This window comes from Hyperoodon ampullatus, assembly GCF_949752795.1.
Source record: "Hyperoodon ampullatus genome assembly, chromosome: 3".
In the NCBI taxonomy this organism is placed as follows: Eukaryota; Metazoa; Chordata; class Mammalia; order Artiodactyla; family Ziphiidae; genus Hyperoodon; species Hyperoodon ampullatus.
Genome location: NC_136916.1, coordinates 42,754,369 through 42,773,405, shown reverse-complemented (window position 1 = coordinate 42,773,405; position 19,037 = coordinate 42,754,369). Strand labels below are relative to the sequence as shown.

At 38.9% G+C, this 19,037-nt stretch overlaps 1 protein-coding gene across 1 annotated transcript in view; it reads right to left on the bottom strand.

Annotated features, from left to right (window-relative positions):
* The window catches only part of TMOD3 (tropomodulin 3), a gene marked incomplete at its 3' end in the record, with an annotated part of 95,347 nt that overhangs the window by 3,700 nt on the left and 72,610 nt on the right, over positions 1 to 19,037 (bottom strand). Inside the window, exons 4-9 of the mRNA XM_079698774.1 lie at positions 13,367 to 13,489; positions 11,967 to 12,056; positions 8,404 to 8,534; positions 6,566 to 6,673; positions 2,922 to 3,065; positions 1,183 to 1,327 (exon numbers count right to left, since the gene is read on the bottom strand). Coding sequence (XP_079554900.1) covers positions 1,183 to 1,327; positions 2,922 to 3,065; positions 6,566 to 6,673; positions 8,404 to 8,534; positions 11,967 to 12,056; positions 13,367 to 13,489 — 741 coding nt within the window. The remainder of the gene's footprint in view (positions 1 to 1,182; positions 1,328 to 2,921; positions 3,066 to 6,565; positions 6,674 to 8,403; positions 8,535 to 11,966; positions 12,057 to 13,366; positions 13,490 to 19,037) is intronic.

The window sequence follows — 19,037 nt, the reverse complement described above, 5'->3', positions numbered from 1 at the left end:
AAAAACTAACTTTTTAGGGCCAATAATGTATACGTTCTTAAGGTTCTCTATTTATGAAGTTCAGTTAGACTTGAGAAACACTGCTCTAAAAAGCAAAATTAAATTCCTGAAGGAAAAAAAATAGAAGCCAACGAATGAAGCAACACTAAAATACTAGCATGACCTTGCAAACTACATCTAAAATCAACAATACACCAAAACACACCAAATTTCTCTTTTAAAAAGCAAGAGGCTAAAATCTTCCATGGGAAACTACAGTCATCAAAGGACAGAAAGGGTTTGAACTAATACTCTTTACAGTGATCTAGATTAAAGGAATGAGGCTGTAGTTCTGCTCCAGAAATCTTTAAAAAACTGCAAACTCAAATATGGCCAAAGCCTAAAAGAACTGCATCACGGTGAAATGTGACTCGCTTTAAGAAGTATTATTTTAATTCTTGTCTAAATGCATTTTTTAAAGTATTTCAATGACAAACACCAAATTTAAAACTCAGGTTAAAACTATTTTAGGGACTTCCCTGGTGGCGCAGTGCTTGGGACTCCACGCTCCCAATGCAGGGGGCCCGGGTTCAATCACTGGTCCGGGAAGTGGATCCCACATGCATGCTGCAGCTAGGAGTTCGCATGCCACAACCAAGGAACCAGCGAGCTGCAGCTGGGGAGCCCACAAGCCGCACCTGGGAGCTGGGAGGCCGGCGAGCCGCAGCTAAGGAGCCCTCCTGCTGCAACTGAGACCCGAAGCAACCAAATGGATAATAAATAAATTTTTTTTAAAACCTATAATTATTTTATATTTTACCATACAAAACTGAATTTCTATCTAGGCCTTTGATCAAAAGGGCAAAACTTTCCTGTAACATTGAAATCTTTGTTTTACTAGCTCCAAGGTGACCTGTAATTGAGAACAAAATATTTTTTAGGGAAGCATTTTTTATAATGTTTGTTGTAGAAAACTATTTCACTAAAAGCTGTGAAATAGGTTGTCACCCACTAACCTATAATCACTACAACCTCAGTTAAACTGAACTATAATTCAGTGAGTATTATAAAGGACTGTGTGGATTTTAGAAACAAAGGCCAAATAATCTTCCTGTGTAAAAATGTATTTTAAAAAAAGTCCCTCCAATACATTAGCTTAATGATACAATTCAGAAATTCAATTTTACACCGAATATGTCTTACCTAAGTCATTATTTTTTGTTATAGCATTAGCTGCCCTGGTTCGGGGTCCCTGCTGCGTAAACTGATACCCAAATTTAAGGATATTGGTATTTTCCTCAAGCATCTTGGCCATTTCCAATTCTACAGCCGTCCCCAACTGCTGCCTCTGGAATAATTGAAAATAAAGAATAGTGTTAATGAGCTAGATCAAGATACTTTTCAGGTACATGCTGATTCCTTAAAAATTTTCCCAAGTCTTACACCATACATAAGAGAAACAAAAATGTAAGTTTAGTGTATGATCATACAGACATCAAAAAAATGTGGATTATTACAGTGAGAGACCACTTCATACCCACTAGGATGACTATAATCAAAAAGACAGACGATAGTAAGTGTTAGCAAGGATATGGAAAAATTAGGAGATTTAGGCATGCTGGCAGGAATGTAAAATGGTAGTAAAACTGTTATGGAAAACGATTCGGCTATTTCTCAAAAGGTTAAACACAGAGTTACCATATGACTCAGCATTTCCACTCCTAGGTATATACCCATGAGAAGTGAAAACATATATTCATATACGAATCTGTACATGAGTGTTCACTGCAGCATATTTGTACAATTCGAAAAGTGGAAACAACCCAAGTATAATAGATTATTCAGCCATAAAAAGGAATAGGTACTGATATACGCTACAACATGAATACACCTCCTTAACATTTTGCTAAGTGAAAGAAGGAAGACACAAAAGGTCACATATTACATAACTCCATTGATATGAACTGTCCAAAATAGGCAAATGCATAGAGACAGAAAGTCGATTCGTGGTTGCCAGGGGTTGGTGGGAAGGGCGGCTAGGAAGTGACTGCTGACGGGTGTGGAGTTTCTTTTTGGGGCGATGAAGATGTTCTGGAGTTAGACAGTGGTGACGGTTGCACAACTCTATGAATATACTAAAAACCATTTAATTGTATACTTTAAAAGTAAATTTTATGGTAAGTGAATTATATCTCAATAAAAAAATTGGAAACATTGATTAAATAGCATTCTGGTTAAATTTTAAGATATAACTCTTCTTTCTACCTTCATAATCTACAAAATTTACTTTGAAGGATTAAGGGAGTCATTTACCACATATTTTTTTTAAATAACGAGTTATTTTTCAAGTAAAATAGACTGAAGTGTTTTAGTCAAATGTGTAATGTTGTTTTATTTTTAGTTAATTACCACTCTGGATGGAAACACCTCTAACATGTATATTTCTCTGCTTCTTTAAAGAAAAGTGCGTCTGGCGTGGGTGACTCAGCATTACCTTACAGCGTCAGCACTGAATGTGGCTGCACAGGAGTATGTGTCTCTGGGTAACCTGGGTACTGGAGTTTTTTGTTTTTCACTGAGCCTATTCTGTTCACCTACTGTGTCTGGGACTGACATGCTACAGATGCAAAAATTCTATTATGTGGATCTTGCCACTGAAGAGCTGAAAAATTTGAGGATGGACTGTCACCTGTAAGAATTATTCCAGTTCAAAACAGCCAGCCATCTAAATTCTCTTAAGCCAACCAGGGAGAGTTGCTTGTATACCTTTCTATACATTAAGTTAATATTCTGGATGCCCCAAATGTTCCTCTCATCCCTTTTCAGGACCATCTTCCCAAGGATTCCCTGAAAGCCCTCCTCCCACCCACCTCCTGAGTCCCCAAGCCCTGCACAGAGTGTGGGCTGTAGTTTCCTCAAAGCTGCTGCTGTACATCACCGACCTGATTGTCGATTTTCAGCTCAGCCAGGGTTTCATTATCTCTCAAAGCATCAATCAGTGCTAGAATCCCAGCTCCTGTAATAAAGTTGGACTCCATATTTAAGCTCTTCAAATTTTTGTTCACTCTTAGCATCTCTGCAAAAGCCTGGAAATTAAAGAAAATATTTGGAGATTACAGTTTGACAGCACCTAGTAAATAAACACTGAACAAGCCTGAAACAGATACACAAATCAATACAACTGCTTTAATGTTTCTTATTAGATTGTTTTAGCTTGACACACTACACCTCACAGGTCTCACATGTATCTATTTTCACATGCACTTGGTCACAGACTTTAGATTTTTTTTTTTGTCATGTGTAATTCCCCATTGGTAACATTCTCTACTGCTATTCATTCCTACTTCCACTTCATGCTTCTTTCTCCTGCGTCTCTCATACTTTCTCTGAGTCTCTGTGTAGGAGTAACTTCATCAATGTCTCTTTGCTTTTTTATTTCCCTTTGCCGGCACCACACAGCATGCAGGATTGTAGTTCCCTGACCAGGGATCAAACCCACATGCCCCTGCAGTGGGAGCGCAGAGTCTTAACCGCTGGACCGCCAGGGAAGTCCCATCAATGTCTCTTTGGAACATCTTTTCTTACTTGCGTCCTGCTGCAGCTGGGTTACTGTGAAGCCCAAATGAGGGTAAATTATGGACTAATTTCCAAGGCAGGGACCAAAAGGACTGCCTAAGGCAGAAGGCCAGAAAAGATCACAGATGACTGGAACTGAGAGAACACAAAAACTATGGAGAAGAAGGGGCTAACTAAATATTCAACTCAAAGAACGGTATGTTTTCCATCTGCTTCTGTTACATTTCTCACAGGATACGGCAGTGCTAGGCATTTGATCCAGTGCTTAATAAGTGCTATACTGATTAATTAACAAAGCCTGTAAGTGTGCAGAGGGGAAAGAGAAGGGAGGGGGGAGGAGGAAGAATACGAGTGTGAGTTTATTTAAAAAGTCCTGCAGAGGCGTCAAAAGAAAGGCCGAACTCCAGAGAACATGGGTAAGATCAAGCTTAAAATTAAAGTCAAGTTAAAGAAAAGGCAATAATGCGCAGTGATACTAGAAAGAACTGGCGACAGATATCTACACACTTGAACACTCTAATAGCAACAACTGGCTATGTGACTTGGAGCAAATCCCTTATCCATCCATCTGTACACACATTTATTAAAATATTACAATGGCCTATTTTTGATAAGTACTGTTCTGTAAATTCAGAAATAAAACATACAAATCTCTACCTGATGGAACTTACATTTTACTGGGGGGCTCACATAGTAAGTAAGCAAAATGTAATGTCAGATGGTAAAAAGGGCTATAGAGAAGGAAAAAAAGGCATAGCAGGGTGGATGGGGAGTGCTGGGGGTAGGAGTAGGGTTGCTGTTTTATATACGGGGGTCAGGAAAGGCCTCACCTGGAAGGTGACATCTGAGCAAGGACGGAAATAATTTAAGTGATGAAGTAAAACTACGTGGAATATCTTCAGGGAGAAAGTTCTAGGCAGGAGGAACAAGTGTAAAGGCTCTGAGTTGGGAGCATGCACCGGCATGTTTGAGGCAGAGCAAGGAGGCTGTGTGGCTGGAGCAGAATGAAAGAAACAGCAAGAGGGGAGATGAGGTCTGCTCATGTAAGGCCTTCTTAGGCCACTGAAAGATTCTGATTTTTACTTAGAGAACTGCTGGAGGGTTCTGAGTACAGGAATGAGAACATTTAAGTTTTAAGAGTCACTTCTGATGCTGTGTATAGAGATGAAGCAGGCAGCTCAGTTAGGATAATCCAGGTGAGAGAAGTCAGTGGCTTGGACCAGGGTGGTAGCTGTGAAAATGGTGAGACGTGGTTGGATATACAGGAAATATTTGAAGACATAGCTGGATATACATTTAAAGTTGTGAGAAAGGGAAGTCAAGGATCACTCCATTATTATTATTATTATTATTATTATTATTTTATTTTTTTGACTTGAGCAAATGAAAGAATGAAGTTGCCATTTAGTGAGATAGGAAAGAGTGTGAGAGAGGCAGGTATGGGACGGAAGTCAGGAGTTTGGTTTGGGACTTGGGTTTGAGATGTCTGTTAGATATACAAGTAAAGCTGTTAAGCAGTAGCTGGACATGGGTTTGGAGTTGAGGGGAGAGGTATGAACTGGAGATAATAATATTGGGAGTCATCAGCATGCATAGATAATAAATATATAGTAATGAAACAGAATGAGATCTCCCAGGAGGTGAGTGCAGATAGAGAAAAGAAGAAGGACTAGAACCGAGCTCTGAGCCATTTAGGTGTTTAGATGTTGGGGAGATGAGGAGGAACCAGTGAAGGGACCAGAGAGGTAGGAGGAGAATCAAAGGGAGTGATATCCTCAAAGCCAAGAAGAAAAGGGTTTATACCCTGATCAAGGGGGATTTACCCCAGAAATGCGAAGTTGATTTAACATATAAAAATTAATCAGGGGCTTCCCTGGTGGCGCAGTGGTTGAGAGTCTGCCTGCCGATGCAGGGGACACAGGTTCGTGCCCCGGTTTGGGAAGATCCTGCATGCCGCAGGGTGGCTGGGCCCGTGAGCCATGGCCACTGAGCCTGCGCGTCTGGAGCCTGTGCTCCACAATGGGAGAGGCCACAACAGTGAGAGGCCCGAGTACCGCAAAAAAAAAAAAAAAAAATCAATGTGGGACTTCCCTGGTGGTGCAGTGGTTAAGACTCCGTCTGCCAGTGCAGGGGACACAGGTTCAATCCCTGGTCCAGGAAGATTCCACATGCCGCAGAGCAACTAAGCCCGTGCGCCACAACTACTGAGCCTGCGCTCTAGAGCCCGCGAGCCGCAATTACTGAGCCCACGAGCTTAGAGCCCGTGCTCCACAACAAGAGAAGCCACTGCAATAGAAGCCTGCGCACCGCAATGAAGAGTAGCCCCCGCTCACCACAACTAGAGAAAGCCGACGCACAGCAACGAAGACCCAATGCAGCCAAAAATAAAAAATAAAATAAAAAAATAATTATTAAAACTAATCAATGTAATACACCATATTAACTGAATAAAGGACCACATGAATAAAACCACATGATCACCTCAACAGACACAGAAAAAGCATTTGATAAAAATTCAACACTATAGATCCATAAATGGAACCCTCTTGCAGGTGTTAAAAGAATGATGTAGAACTTTATATGCTGATATGAAAAGCTCTCTGAGATATACGGTTAAGTGAAAAATTAAGTTGCAGAACAGCCTACATTGCATGACTCCATTTATGTTTTAAAAATTTCATAGAAAGGAAATACAGAAAAAAGTAAACATAAAATGGTAGTAAATAATGTATTGCCTAATAGTAAACATCAATTGAAAAAGAGTAAATTTTTTTTAACTGATATTTGCTTTGATTGTTGAACATCATGGTTACTAACAGTTGATCTTACAACACAGAGTTTTGAAACTACATTAAAAAATTATTTTAGTTTTTATATTTATTTTTTATTGAAGTATAGTTGAATTAAAAGAGAGTAAATCTTGTTCATAAAATCAGTTTAAGCACCTTTGTAACATGCCCTGGTATTACACAGCCATAATTTCGATATTATTAGTAGTTAGCTTACTTACAACAGCAACGGGGTCATTGCTTCGGGTGGCTGCAAGACTGAAATATTTCACATGTGTGTTGGTTTCCAAAGCCTTTGCAAAATCTTTTAGGGTTGGAATTGGGATATTCTTGAAAGACAAAAATGTGACACATTATTACATTTTAGTTTTCAGGAAATTCGGTCCATTAATCAAATACATCTGTACTTTCTTTTTTGCATTAAAATGTATTCAGAAATTATGCAACATACAACCGCTGGTCTACAGCTGAAAACAACTCAGCCTCCTTCTTACCTCTTTGATTTTTCTGTTATGGTACAAACTGTTGGCATAGAGCAGAGCATACATCACTGTTTCTCTAGCATTGAGGTTAAAGAAATTCTCTTTTTAATTATTTGTATTATGAGAAGTCAGCCCTTGAATACTCAAAGTGGATCCACTTTTCTACAAAGAGAAAGATGTGGGAATCTACTTATGATGATTCCTGAGGCAGATGACATACTGTTTTCAGTCACTCAAGCTGTAAGGTATTAAGAGAGATTAACTCTACATTTCTTGAAATGAGGAAAGAGATAGTTTTAGGAGACACTGATCTTTCCCCTTAGTACCAAGACTTTAATTTCCTGTAGCCTGCCTATTTTCAGATTGTTACTATTGATTTAGAGACAGACATACACTGAATTGAACTGAATTTTTTTAAAAAATAAGAAGACTAGTGATCAACTAGGGATATTAGCTTTCCCCAAGGCTTTTCCCCCTCCACTCACAGGAAGGAACACCCACAAAAAGAGCACAGAGGTCTTATTCCCTAGGTTCTTGTAATTTCCACATGTTCTCCCTGCCTCCAATTCAGATAAATTAAGATTTAAAATGAGGAATTTGTAATGAAGCTATTATACAATGGCTAATACGTTAAGAGATCATTTGAGTTTACTCTTTGGTAATTAATTATCCCTATGCCCTCCTAACTCATTTCTTCTTTCTTTACTCCAGGGAAGAGTTGCATTTTAAAAATCCCAATGAGATCCCACAAAGCCCAGTTCTAGGTGTTTACTCAAGAGAAATGAAAACATACGTTCACGCAAAAACCTGTATGTGAATGTGTATAGTGGCTTTATTTATAATCATCCCAAACTGGAAGCAACTCATATGTCTATCAACTGGTGAATGGACACACAAACTGCAGCACATCCAGACAAAGGAATGCTGCTCTACAACACAAAGGAGCAAACCACTGAGACACACAACAGCATGGACGAGTCTCAAATGTACTGTGCGAAGTGAAAGAAACCAGACTCAAGGGCTACACACTATATGGTTCCATTTATATGAAATTCTGGAGAAGGCAGAACGATAGGGAAAGAAAACAGATCGCTGGTTGTCAGGGGCTAGAGCTGGTGGCAGGGAATGATGACACAGGGGTGTGACATGTTCTACATCTGACTGTGGTGGTAGTTGTACAACTGTATGCATTTGCTTTAACTCATAGAACTGCACACTAGAAAGGGAGAATTTCACTATATATACCTTATAGCTCAAGAGAGCTGATTAAAAAAACAAAACCTGAAAGGCTAAAATGCTCCTAAAAGTGGGCAGTACTTTGGAAGCCCTAGAGGTATACTCTGACAGTCCGTAGAGCTTATATTTCTATGTGATAGCCTTTAAAAAGTAAATCAGAAAAATACTATAATACTTTAACTTCTAAAATCAAAGGAATCTATGTTAGAATACTACTAGAAGTAAAAACTTTACCATTAAGTAGAAAGGATTAGACTACATCAAAACTGCCCAGCTCTCATCCTAGATCCAACTGACTCAAAGCAATTCAAAACAACTTTTTGTTTGCTTATCACACCTACCTTTATATTATTCAAATTAACTTCAACAAGACGAACATCATTTTCTTTAATTCTCTGTAAACTCTCTTCAACATTGGTTGGATTTGGGGGCTCATCAAATACTGGAAGAATCTTTTCACCTTTTACCACATCTGTAGCAACAAATGAAAAGAGCAAAAGTGTCACTGGTTGATACAATTACAGTGAATGCATATATTAACTTGGAAACACATAGCACACATACACAAACATATTCAGTAGAACAAATTTATAAGTTTTTTTCCCCAAATTTCTAAAACATCCTTTATGTGCTCCCACATAAAGCACTGAAATAAAATTTTACTGAATATAAATACCAAACATAATTCAACATTTAATTTGTTTGCAGTGTATCAGCCTTCAGAAATGAGTATTTTCACTGCCTCTTGCCTCTTGGTGTATTACAAGATATCTTTACCATGAAAATATAGTTGATGACATAAGCTGGTGATCCCATTTATTTTTAGCAATGTTCAAGATAAAGTTCTCATATGACAAAATCTAACAACTCATCATTTTCTCTGAGGATTGACTAGTAATTAAGGCAAAGGCAGTAAGAATCAGAGACATGAACAAACACAGCCTCCACAAAGAGTGCGCTGACAGAAGGACACACTGCCTGTTCCTCCCATGGGGAGTAAAGGGCAGAGGACTCTATCAGGAAGAAGAGTAGAGACAGGGAATGGGGAGACAGAGAAAGGTAATGGTACATAGAAGAACTACTGAGACAGGGATTCCCTGCCCTCCTTCATCCCACAGCCCAATCCTTCACCATTTACACCCACACGCATGGCCAGAATACAGCTATTCAAAACTGAAAGAGGACCCAGAAGGCTTGAACCCTCTAGTGAGATGTAAATGTGCTCTGAGGTATGTGTGGAGGTCCATGAACACCTACAACAGATAAACTTTTATGGATATATTTTCTGGGGAGAACACCTAGAGCATCAGATTCTCAAAGAGGAGAATGACCACAACATTAAGAGCAAGTGACATGGAAAGACTGACAGGGTCGCTGTTTGGCTTAGTTACTCCCTGGTGCCCTCCTCTAGCTTTTAAGAGCAAAACTCACCTTAAGACAAAGTATATTGCTTACTCATCCAATAAATTCCCTCTAAGAGTACCTTGTTCTTTTCAAATATCACACACACACACACACAGAGACACCCTCCTACACACAGCATCCTGAAGAGATCAGCTCAGACAAAAGTCTGAAAATTAATTTCCTGAGGACAGCTGAAAGATCAGCAAGGCAGTCTTCTTCAAGATGGTAGATCAAGGGGACTGGAGAAAATCTTCCTCACTGAATGGAAAATTCAATGAGCTCTTCCTCAGTTCTAAATTTTCTAAAACCAAAAAATTCCTTTTCTTCTCTGCAGAATGCATATAAAGAGCCTTGCTCTATAATGAAATAATGGATCCAGTCCACAGGATGTGGAAACCATTAAGAAAGGTTCGTGGGGAACTTTAATTGGATGGATCAGGGTGCCAAAATTTGAGTCCACTGATCAATCTTAACACATTCCCCAAAGAGGAATGACCAGACTTGATATGTTTGCTAATGTGATTCGATCACTACCCAGGCAGCATTCTTGCCAAAAAAAATTAAAAACTGCACCTGAATTTGATCAAGCTTCTAGAAAACAACAGTTTACAGAAACACAAGAGGTAGAGAGAAACAAGTAAAATGATACCACAAGGTTGCAATCAGCCAAATCCAGAATGTGGAAAATTCTACATGACAACACAGTTTCTTCAAGGGATAAATGCCATAAAGAAAGTGGGAAAGAAGTTGAGGAGGAGAACTGTTAAGAAATTAAGAGGAACTTAAACCAAACGACAACCAAATGCAATATGTGACCCTTATCTGGATCCTGATTTGAACAAACCAGCTGTGAAATGACGTTTTTGAGAGAAACTGGGAAACCTGAACATGGACTGGGCATTAGATGATATGAAGGAATTGCTGGTAATCTTTAAGTTTGATAATGGCATTGTGGTTATGTTACAAGAAAAGCCTTTGTGAGAGACACATATGGAAATATTTATGGGTGAAGTAATACAAACAAACAGGATTTGCTTTAAAATATTCTAGGGAAAAGAGTAGAAGGGGTGGGAGGGAGGCAGATGGTGGATGAAACCCAGCTGGCACAATGTGAAAAACAGCTGAAGCTGGACGATGGATATATTATTCCCTCTTCTATAATGTATGCTTGAACATTTCTACAATAGAAAGTTAAAAAAATAGAGGAATGGCCAATTATAGAACATTCATAAAATGGAATGTTATACAGATGTTTGAATGAGGTAAATCTGTATGTACTAACTAGGAAATGTGATATATTGCTAAGTGATATACTATATAGCATGGATTAAAATCCTCACCACCGATTTCGTGGGATATTGAAGCTAGTTACTTAATCACTCTAAAACCTCAGCTCCTTCAAAGGCATATTAAAGATAATAATAATACTTGTTTCATAGAACTGTTGTGAGGATTGAGAACAATTTACATTTAAGAGCTGTGCACAGAAGAACATGGCCCATGGTAAGCATTCAAAAAAATCAGCCAACAGTATTATTATTGAAAAATTCAGGGACAAGAAATATCTCTAGTATGATCCCATTTTTGTAAGAAAAGAAAAGACAATTCGTGTATAGCACGTATACATATGTAAGTTTATATAAGCATAATACAAAGTCTGGAAGGATATATTCCCAATTGTTAACAGTTAGGGAGGGGGTGGAGGTGGGGTACGGGGAGTAGGAGGCATGACGGCTGTGAATAGAGACACTTCTACTGCTTACCTGGTTCCCTCAGGTCTTGTTTAAATTTACTACAAAATAGGCATGACTGGTGATTTTTTTTTTTTTTTTTTTTTTGCGGTACGCGGGCCTCTCACTGTTGTAGCCTCTCCCGTTGCGGAGCACAGGCTCCGGACGCACAGGCTCAGCAGCCATGGCTCACGGGCCGAGCCACGGGTGTGGGATCTTCCCGGACCGGGGCACGAACCCGTGTACCCTGCATCGGCAGGCGGACTCTCAATCACTGCGCCACCAGGGAAGCCCGACTTTGGTGATTTTAAGATGTTTTATAAATAAATTTTTTTAAAAGCTTTGCTTTAGGTTATCTAATACTTTCCGTCAGACTAAAAGGTTTAGGGGCTGAATAGTTCTTTGCTTTCCCCTGAATCTGATTTTATAATATACTTTCTTTGTCAGCACTGTTGGGGGTTTCTTGAAAATCAGGAACACTGAAAATAAAATGTCAGTAAAAGCCAAGTTTGACTAGTTTTTATAGCGTTTACCATTAGTATTATTTAGTGAGGTGAGAGTAGTTCCTATTGCATTTGCTGACACATTAAGCATAAAATATTTAATATTCCATTCTCAATGGTTTTCTAGGTCAATACCATCTAACTGGAATCTTAGGTTTCAAGTACATATGCATTACATTTGGTATGCAAATACTGAAGCTATTACATGGAGAAAACAAAACATAATTAACAAAGGACTGGAATTTACAAAGCATTGTAAGTACTCACTTGAAAAATGTTCTTGGTCGACACCATTACTACTTCCCACTATATTGCAGAACTGTGTATTCGTTATCAAATTGTGCATCCCAAGAATAGCTATAAATATAGAAAAAGAAAATTATTTTTTTATTTCCATCAATTTTAAACATAAAGAATTAATTTTATGCCCCCAAATTTCTATCAACGATTTTAACACTCTCTGGGCTTTTTCCTACTCAATTAAATACACATTTCATAGCTAAAAAAAAAAAGAGAGAAAACATGATTAAAAACCACCTACAATCTCTTTCTTATCAATACCCTTGTAATTTCTCCCCACATTTCTGAATTCAGACACAGCTGGAGCCAGCTTAACCCTAAACCTAAGTCTATGCTTAGCTCCATCTGGTGGCCAAGAGAGAAAATGGAAATGATCTATTGTTGCTGTTCATCCTCAGAGGGTTTCTCCAAACATAATGCGATAAAAGGCAGATTTTTCAACTTAACCTTAACTCTCATATTAACTTACACTTGTATTTTAGCTAAGAGTAGAATACTACAAGTATGGTTGAATTCTCATATTTAAGATTAAAGTAGCATCCCTCAAAATTGACACTTAGGAGGAGAAATAAATTTGGTTTTTGATGGCCTTTTGTACAAATAAGGCAGAAGCTACAGTATGCCTCTGGCCCATTCCACTCTGATGAATGTACCATTTATAAATCCATTAGCCCTCAGCCCCCCCCCCCCCAGGGAATAAGATACCTGCTCTAGCTGTGGTACCACACCTTGACTGTCCCTTCCCTGGGTCCTTCCCAAAGAACCATCACTGCTCCTTTTAAACATGTTAGTTCTTGAAGTTATTTGGTACTAACCTCTCCCCATGTGTCATATTTTTCTATCTAGAAAAATGGGTGTGGGTGGAGGCAGCTGGGGGAAGATACTGGTCCAGATAAGAAACTGGTAATGATGAAAATCACAGGGAGGTCTGGAATGTTCCATATATCTTCAGAAAAGTTGGGAAAGTGGTGAGTATAGCTCAGGACTGACTATCTTACCTAATTTCCAGTTACCCGTTTCTGGGTCTTCTAATAAAATGGGATAGCAGTAGACTCTGGAGACAGCTTCTAGCTGAGCACCAGCTGATGAAAGATTTTTTATAAAGACTTTCAAAGATGGCAACATGGGAAAAGACATCCAATAATCAATAAATTCCATTAATATAAAAATTTCACCATTAAGAGAATTTAAAGAAACTAAATCCTTTATGTCAGATTTATAGTATAAAAAACAAAGCCAAATGTACAGTTACTTATTCAACAGCACTCTGCTGGGCAAAGCAAGCATTTGTATAGTGTGTATAAGGTGTGTGCTGGTATTTTCCTCCCCTCTATACCATTCACAAATTAATTTGTTTTAGGAGATACCTGCGAGATCACACAATTCTGTATCAGAAGCACTTGTCAAAGCTTCTTCTAGTTCTGGATCAAGAGATACTTTTTCTTCTGTAGAAGTCTGTACAGGTTTCTGCTTAGGGATAAATATTTTCCCTGTAAAATAAAGCAGTTTGTTAGTTTCATACTACTGCTAGTAACTCACCATTTTATTCTTACAAAAATTATTAGAAGTATGTGCATCTGAAGCTGAAGTAAAAGGTCAAGATTAACATCTACAATAATTTTGTTTCATCTTTGGTATGTATTTATAAGTTTCTAAGGCAACACTTTGGCCATATAAGTTGGAACAAGAAAAAGAAATGAACCGAGAAATTTTCCCATTTGTGAAAGTAAAAACAGGCTCTTTTTGGAGTAACTATGAGTTATTCTACAAATACTAAATCAAAAAATAAACAAATAAACAAAAAAATCTATAAATTAAGGAAAAAACAATTCATTTTCTTATTCTTAAGCAAGGAACTGCTACAGGCCCTTGGGGGATGGCAGAGGCAATTCTAATTCCAGAAATTCAAGTTCTAATTGCAAAGAAATTCCTGTATGTCTTGAGTGATAGTCTGAAACTTTCTGGCACTGTTCTTCTAAGCCTCTATGACACTAACAAGGTTACCTGTTAAGAAACTAGTTATTCTAGAAACCTACAGTATTTATTATGTGAAAATCAGTATTTTATTACCATATGTTCAACGCAAAACTGAAGACATGAAGGGAATGGAAAATGATAAGGATATAGCTGCAGCACAAGCCAACCAAACAAGAGGTACTTACACATGGTGGGACTGAGTTACCAAGATTGACTCTGGTTTCCCCCGAGACAGGTGAAAATTCTAAGTGATCTAGGAAGGCCTATGTGTGGATTCACACAAGCTCCAATTATTTTCTTTTCTATCAGAAAATTACCAGGAAATTGTGTGAGAATATGTGACCTGATGAATCTATGTAGTGCTCTATCAAAAGAAATGTTTGTGGGCTTAATAATCAGTGTAGTGAATGTTGTACAATTCTTGTTCAAGGTAAATATCAATCAGTGTAACTCATAAGAAATCCTTCCACAATACAGATTGCTCCCAGGAATCTGACCAAAGCTGGTCAGGTATTTTCAGCTAAGCCCATCTAAAAGATTTAACTTCTGATATTATATTTCTTTTTTTATTATTTCCACTTGGTTCTTTTTTTTTTTTTTTTTTTTTTTTTTTTTGCAGTACACGGGCCTCTCACTGTTGTGGCCTCTCCCGTTGCGGAGCAGAGGCTCCAGACGTGCAGGCTCAGCGGCAACGGCGCACGGGCCCAGCCGCTCCGCGGCATGTGGGATCTTCCTGGACCGGGGCATGAACCTGTGTCCCCTGCATCGGCAGGCGGACTCTCAACCACTGCACCACCAGGGAAGCCCTCCACTTGGTTCTTGTTAAAAAACATTAGCTTCCGTCTCTCTGCCAAAATTCTTCATCTCTTCACACATGCCTTGTCCACCAGATTTTCTGAGATTTTTATCATAAAGTTCCTGACTGATAACACCAATATTTGGGTCATCTCTGGTCTTCTATTGACTGTTTACTTTTCTTGACTATAGGCCACATGTGTTTTAAGACCTCTGACTTCGTATTGGGCATTTTTGTATAAAAGTATAGCAGAGACTAAAGGAAATGACATTTATTCCTAGACAGGAATGTGCCACTCAGGTCAGTGCTGAAGTAACATGCTCTACAGCTGAGCTGAATCTGGGCTTTTCGTTGCAACGTTAGTTTGATTCATTTCCTCACTGGCTTCAAACATTTTGAGGACAGGGTCGGGACTTAATCTTCAGCAAGGCCTAGGATTAGAACTCTGGTGAGGTTCTGGAGATCTCCTGAGCTGCCACTGCCTACTGTTTTGAACTGTAAAGTAGCAACATTGTTCCTGATGTGTAGTCCTGGCTGCCAGATTTCCAGGAGCTCTGTTTTCCAGTCTCACCCCCCACTTTCCCACTTTTGGGGCCTCGGCAGATCTTTCAGCCCGACGCTTATGTTGTCTGCTCTACACTTTGTGAAGTGGGAGATGGCCTGAAAGGGATTTCTCTCAGCTCTCCTGTCTCTCTCTCAATCTTCCGAGCTAAAAACCTATGCCTCAGGAATTTTCTCTCAGCTCTGCTTCACGGCCTCAGTTCTTGGAGTAGTATCCCTAGCACTAAATGAAGGCCTGAAGCAAAGAACTGGAGGGTAGCGCAGTCTCACCCTATCTCTAGGGCTGCACTGTTCAATATGATATGTTCAATACGGTATGTGACTATTTAAGTTTAAATTAGTTAAAATTAAAAATGCAGTTTCTCAGTCACACTAGCCACATTTGGCTAGTAGCTACCATACTGGTTAGCACAGATACTGAACATACCCATCATGGCATAAAGTTCTAGCGGATGGTGCTGCTCTAGGGATTCTCTGATTTCTAGTCTACCATGCTGGCCCATACACAGCCATTAAAAGTTTAAAAGTTAGGCTGACTTCTCCTTACTCCTCTCTATGGTAGTTTCCTCCTTTTCCCTATATTTCAGTCAGGAAAGAACGCAGAATGGATCACCTTTTTTTTTTTTTGGATCACCTCTCTTATGGAGGGCTTGCCACTTTCTGGAGTCACTAAGATTTGTGTCTTCAAGCTTTCCGATTTTTTTTTTAACTATGATTAATGTAGCTTATATTGCTTGTTTTGGTGAGAATAAGTCTCTTGCAACTTCCTACATCTGAATCAGAAGTCTTTCTAGGCAAGTATTTTCTTATTTAAAAAATGGCACTTGGCCAATCTACAATGTATATTAGTAAGGATGCTTGTAACTGCATATAACAAAATACCCATTTTAAAGTGGTTTAAACTGGTGCTTCTCAAGCTTTAATGTGCATGTCATCTACCTAGTGATCTTATTAAAGTGCAGATTCTGATGTAGTAGGTCTAACATGAGCTCTAAGAATCTGAATTTCTAAGCAGCCTCCCAGGTGATGCCGATACCGCTGATCCACAGATCACTCTCAAAGCAGCAAGGGTTTAAACAATAAGTTTTTTTGTTTTTTGTTTTTGCGGTACACGGGCCTCTCACTGTTGTGGCCTCTCCCGTTGTGGAGCACAGGCTCCGGATGTGCAGGCTCAGAGGCCATGGCTCACGGGCCTAGCCGCTCCGCAGCATGTGGGATCTTTCCCAGACCAGGGCACGAACCCGTGTCCCCTGCATTGGCAGGCGGACTCTCAACCACTGCGCCACCAGGGAAGCCCAACAATAAGTATTTTTTATCTCACTTAATAACCCCACAGGTAGGTGGCTGAAGGGTTGGTTCAGCAGCTCAATGTTGACGTCAAAGATCCAGGCTCTATTTTTCTCTTTGTCTATAACTAGCATGGAAGCCTCTGTTCTCAGGCCATTAGTCTCAAGATGACCTTTGTAATACTACATATCACATCCTCATGTGGCAAGGTCAGGGCAGGAAGGAAGGACACTTTCTCAACTGCTGACTTTTATAAGGAAAACTGTCCGATAGATTTCTTCTCTGGTCTCATTGACCAGCACCAGGTCACATGTCCATGCCCCACCTGCAAGGGTAGCTTGAAAAGCAAGCATCTGGCCTTTTCAGTCTATTTCAGAGATGGATTCTGCCAGTAAGGAAGAAGGAATTTGTGAATGCTTGTTAAATAGAAAACTACCACATTTGTCCCAATACTGAACCAGATGAAGTACACTTCTGTGCTCCCTTAATTCCCTGAACATTTCACTGTGGCTACACTTACTCATTTTGCATGTTTGTCTGTCCTCTGTGAGCTTTTCAATATTCTGTTCCATCCTTATATTTCCATCCCTACAATTCCATCCCTACATTGTCTGTCCTCTGTGAGCTTTTCAATGTTCTGTTCCATCCTTACATTTCCTAGCTCACAGCAGGCAATCCAATTTGTTGAATAAATAATCTGGTGATCACCTCTAGCTCAACTACCTCATTGTATAAAGTATAATATAAATACCCTGGTTCAAAGTTACACAGCAGAGTTAGCACGAGAACACAGGCTCCCAAACTCTCAATCCAGTAATTTTTCCAATAAACTGGTGGCTTTCAAACTTAACTCTTTAGCAGTGGACTTTTCAACTCAAACACATGCTTATCTATATGGTGGAACGTAACTGATCTTCTTAGTACCAAACTTTGGAGTTCTGGTGATTATTAGATAATCTTTTATCATTAGTTCACAGACAAAGGCAAACCCAAATCATTGCATTCTGATAATTCCTTAATACTTTTCACAGTAGCTGATATAACAAAGTGGCATACAATTCAGATGGCATGCCTTTAACTGCCATTTCAGGATAATTACATTTTCCTGAGCAAAATCTTACCAGCACTTTCAGGTGTCTATCTCCGTGGCTAATGTTGGCTGCACAATGGATTCACCTGGAAAATTTTAATAAATTCTGATGTCCAAGTCCCACCCCCAGAGATTCTGATTTAACTGGTCTGATGTGCTGTATGGGACATCTGGATTTTCAAAAGCTCTCTAGGAATTCTAATGCATAGCAGCCAAGGTCAAGAAACATTGGATTATGGTATTCACTTAGTAAACAAAACTATATAAACTATCAAGAAGCTGCCTATGTCTTATTCTAGGGACCAATGGAATCTAAAGCGTTATAAAACTCTAAAGTGTTTATTTTTGTAATCCTCATTCACAGTCCATAGAGGCATTATTCTTTTTTTTTTTTTTTTTTTTTTTTTTTTTTTTTTTTGCAGAAGGGAGTTCCAATCCCCCATCAGCATGTTCTTTCTTTTCCTTTTTAAAAAAAATGTTTATTTATTTATTTATTTGGTTGCACCAGGTCTTAGTTGCAGCAGGCAGGCTCCTTAGTTGCAGCTCACCAGCTCCTTAGTTGTGGCATGCAAACTCTTAATTGTGGCATGCATGTGGGACCTAGTTCCCTGGCCAGGGATCGAACCCAGGGCCCCTGCACTAGGGGTGTGGAGTCTTAACCACTGCGCCACCAGGGAAGTCCCGAGGCATTATTCTTAACTAATTTTCCCCCATACATAAACTTTTGCTAATACTTACAAATACAAAATGGATCTCAGCAGAAAAAAACAACAAAGCAAAACAAAATTTCCAAGGGCTTATGGAAATTCTGTGACACAGAATTTTGCTCTATTTATACAGCTGTGAAATAATTTGGTACCTCTTCTGATACTCCTCTTTACAATTTCTCTGTATGTAGAGATTTTTGTTGCAGAGGTATTTAGCTTATACAGTATTGTGTTTTTAACACTACAAAAAGTAATCACTTCATATTTCTTCATGATTAGTTTAACATGAATACACTGTAAGAATTATACTTTAATGTGTATATATAAAATCTTGTTATAGAAAATTAAAAGTAAAGAAAATTACTTTTGTAAGAAAGGATAAAATAGGCAGAACTTAAGTTTAGTATTATGAATACAGTACTTAACCGGTTCTCCTCAAACTCTTTATAGACTTAACCCCTTAAACAAATCTCAGCTATTTGCAGAAAGTGACAAGGTGATTCTAAAATTCATGTGGAAATCCAAGAGACCCAGAATAGCCAAACAATCTTGAAAAAGAAGAACAGCTGAAGGACTCACACTTCCCAATTTCAAAACTTAATACAAGACTTCGCTGGTGA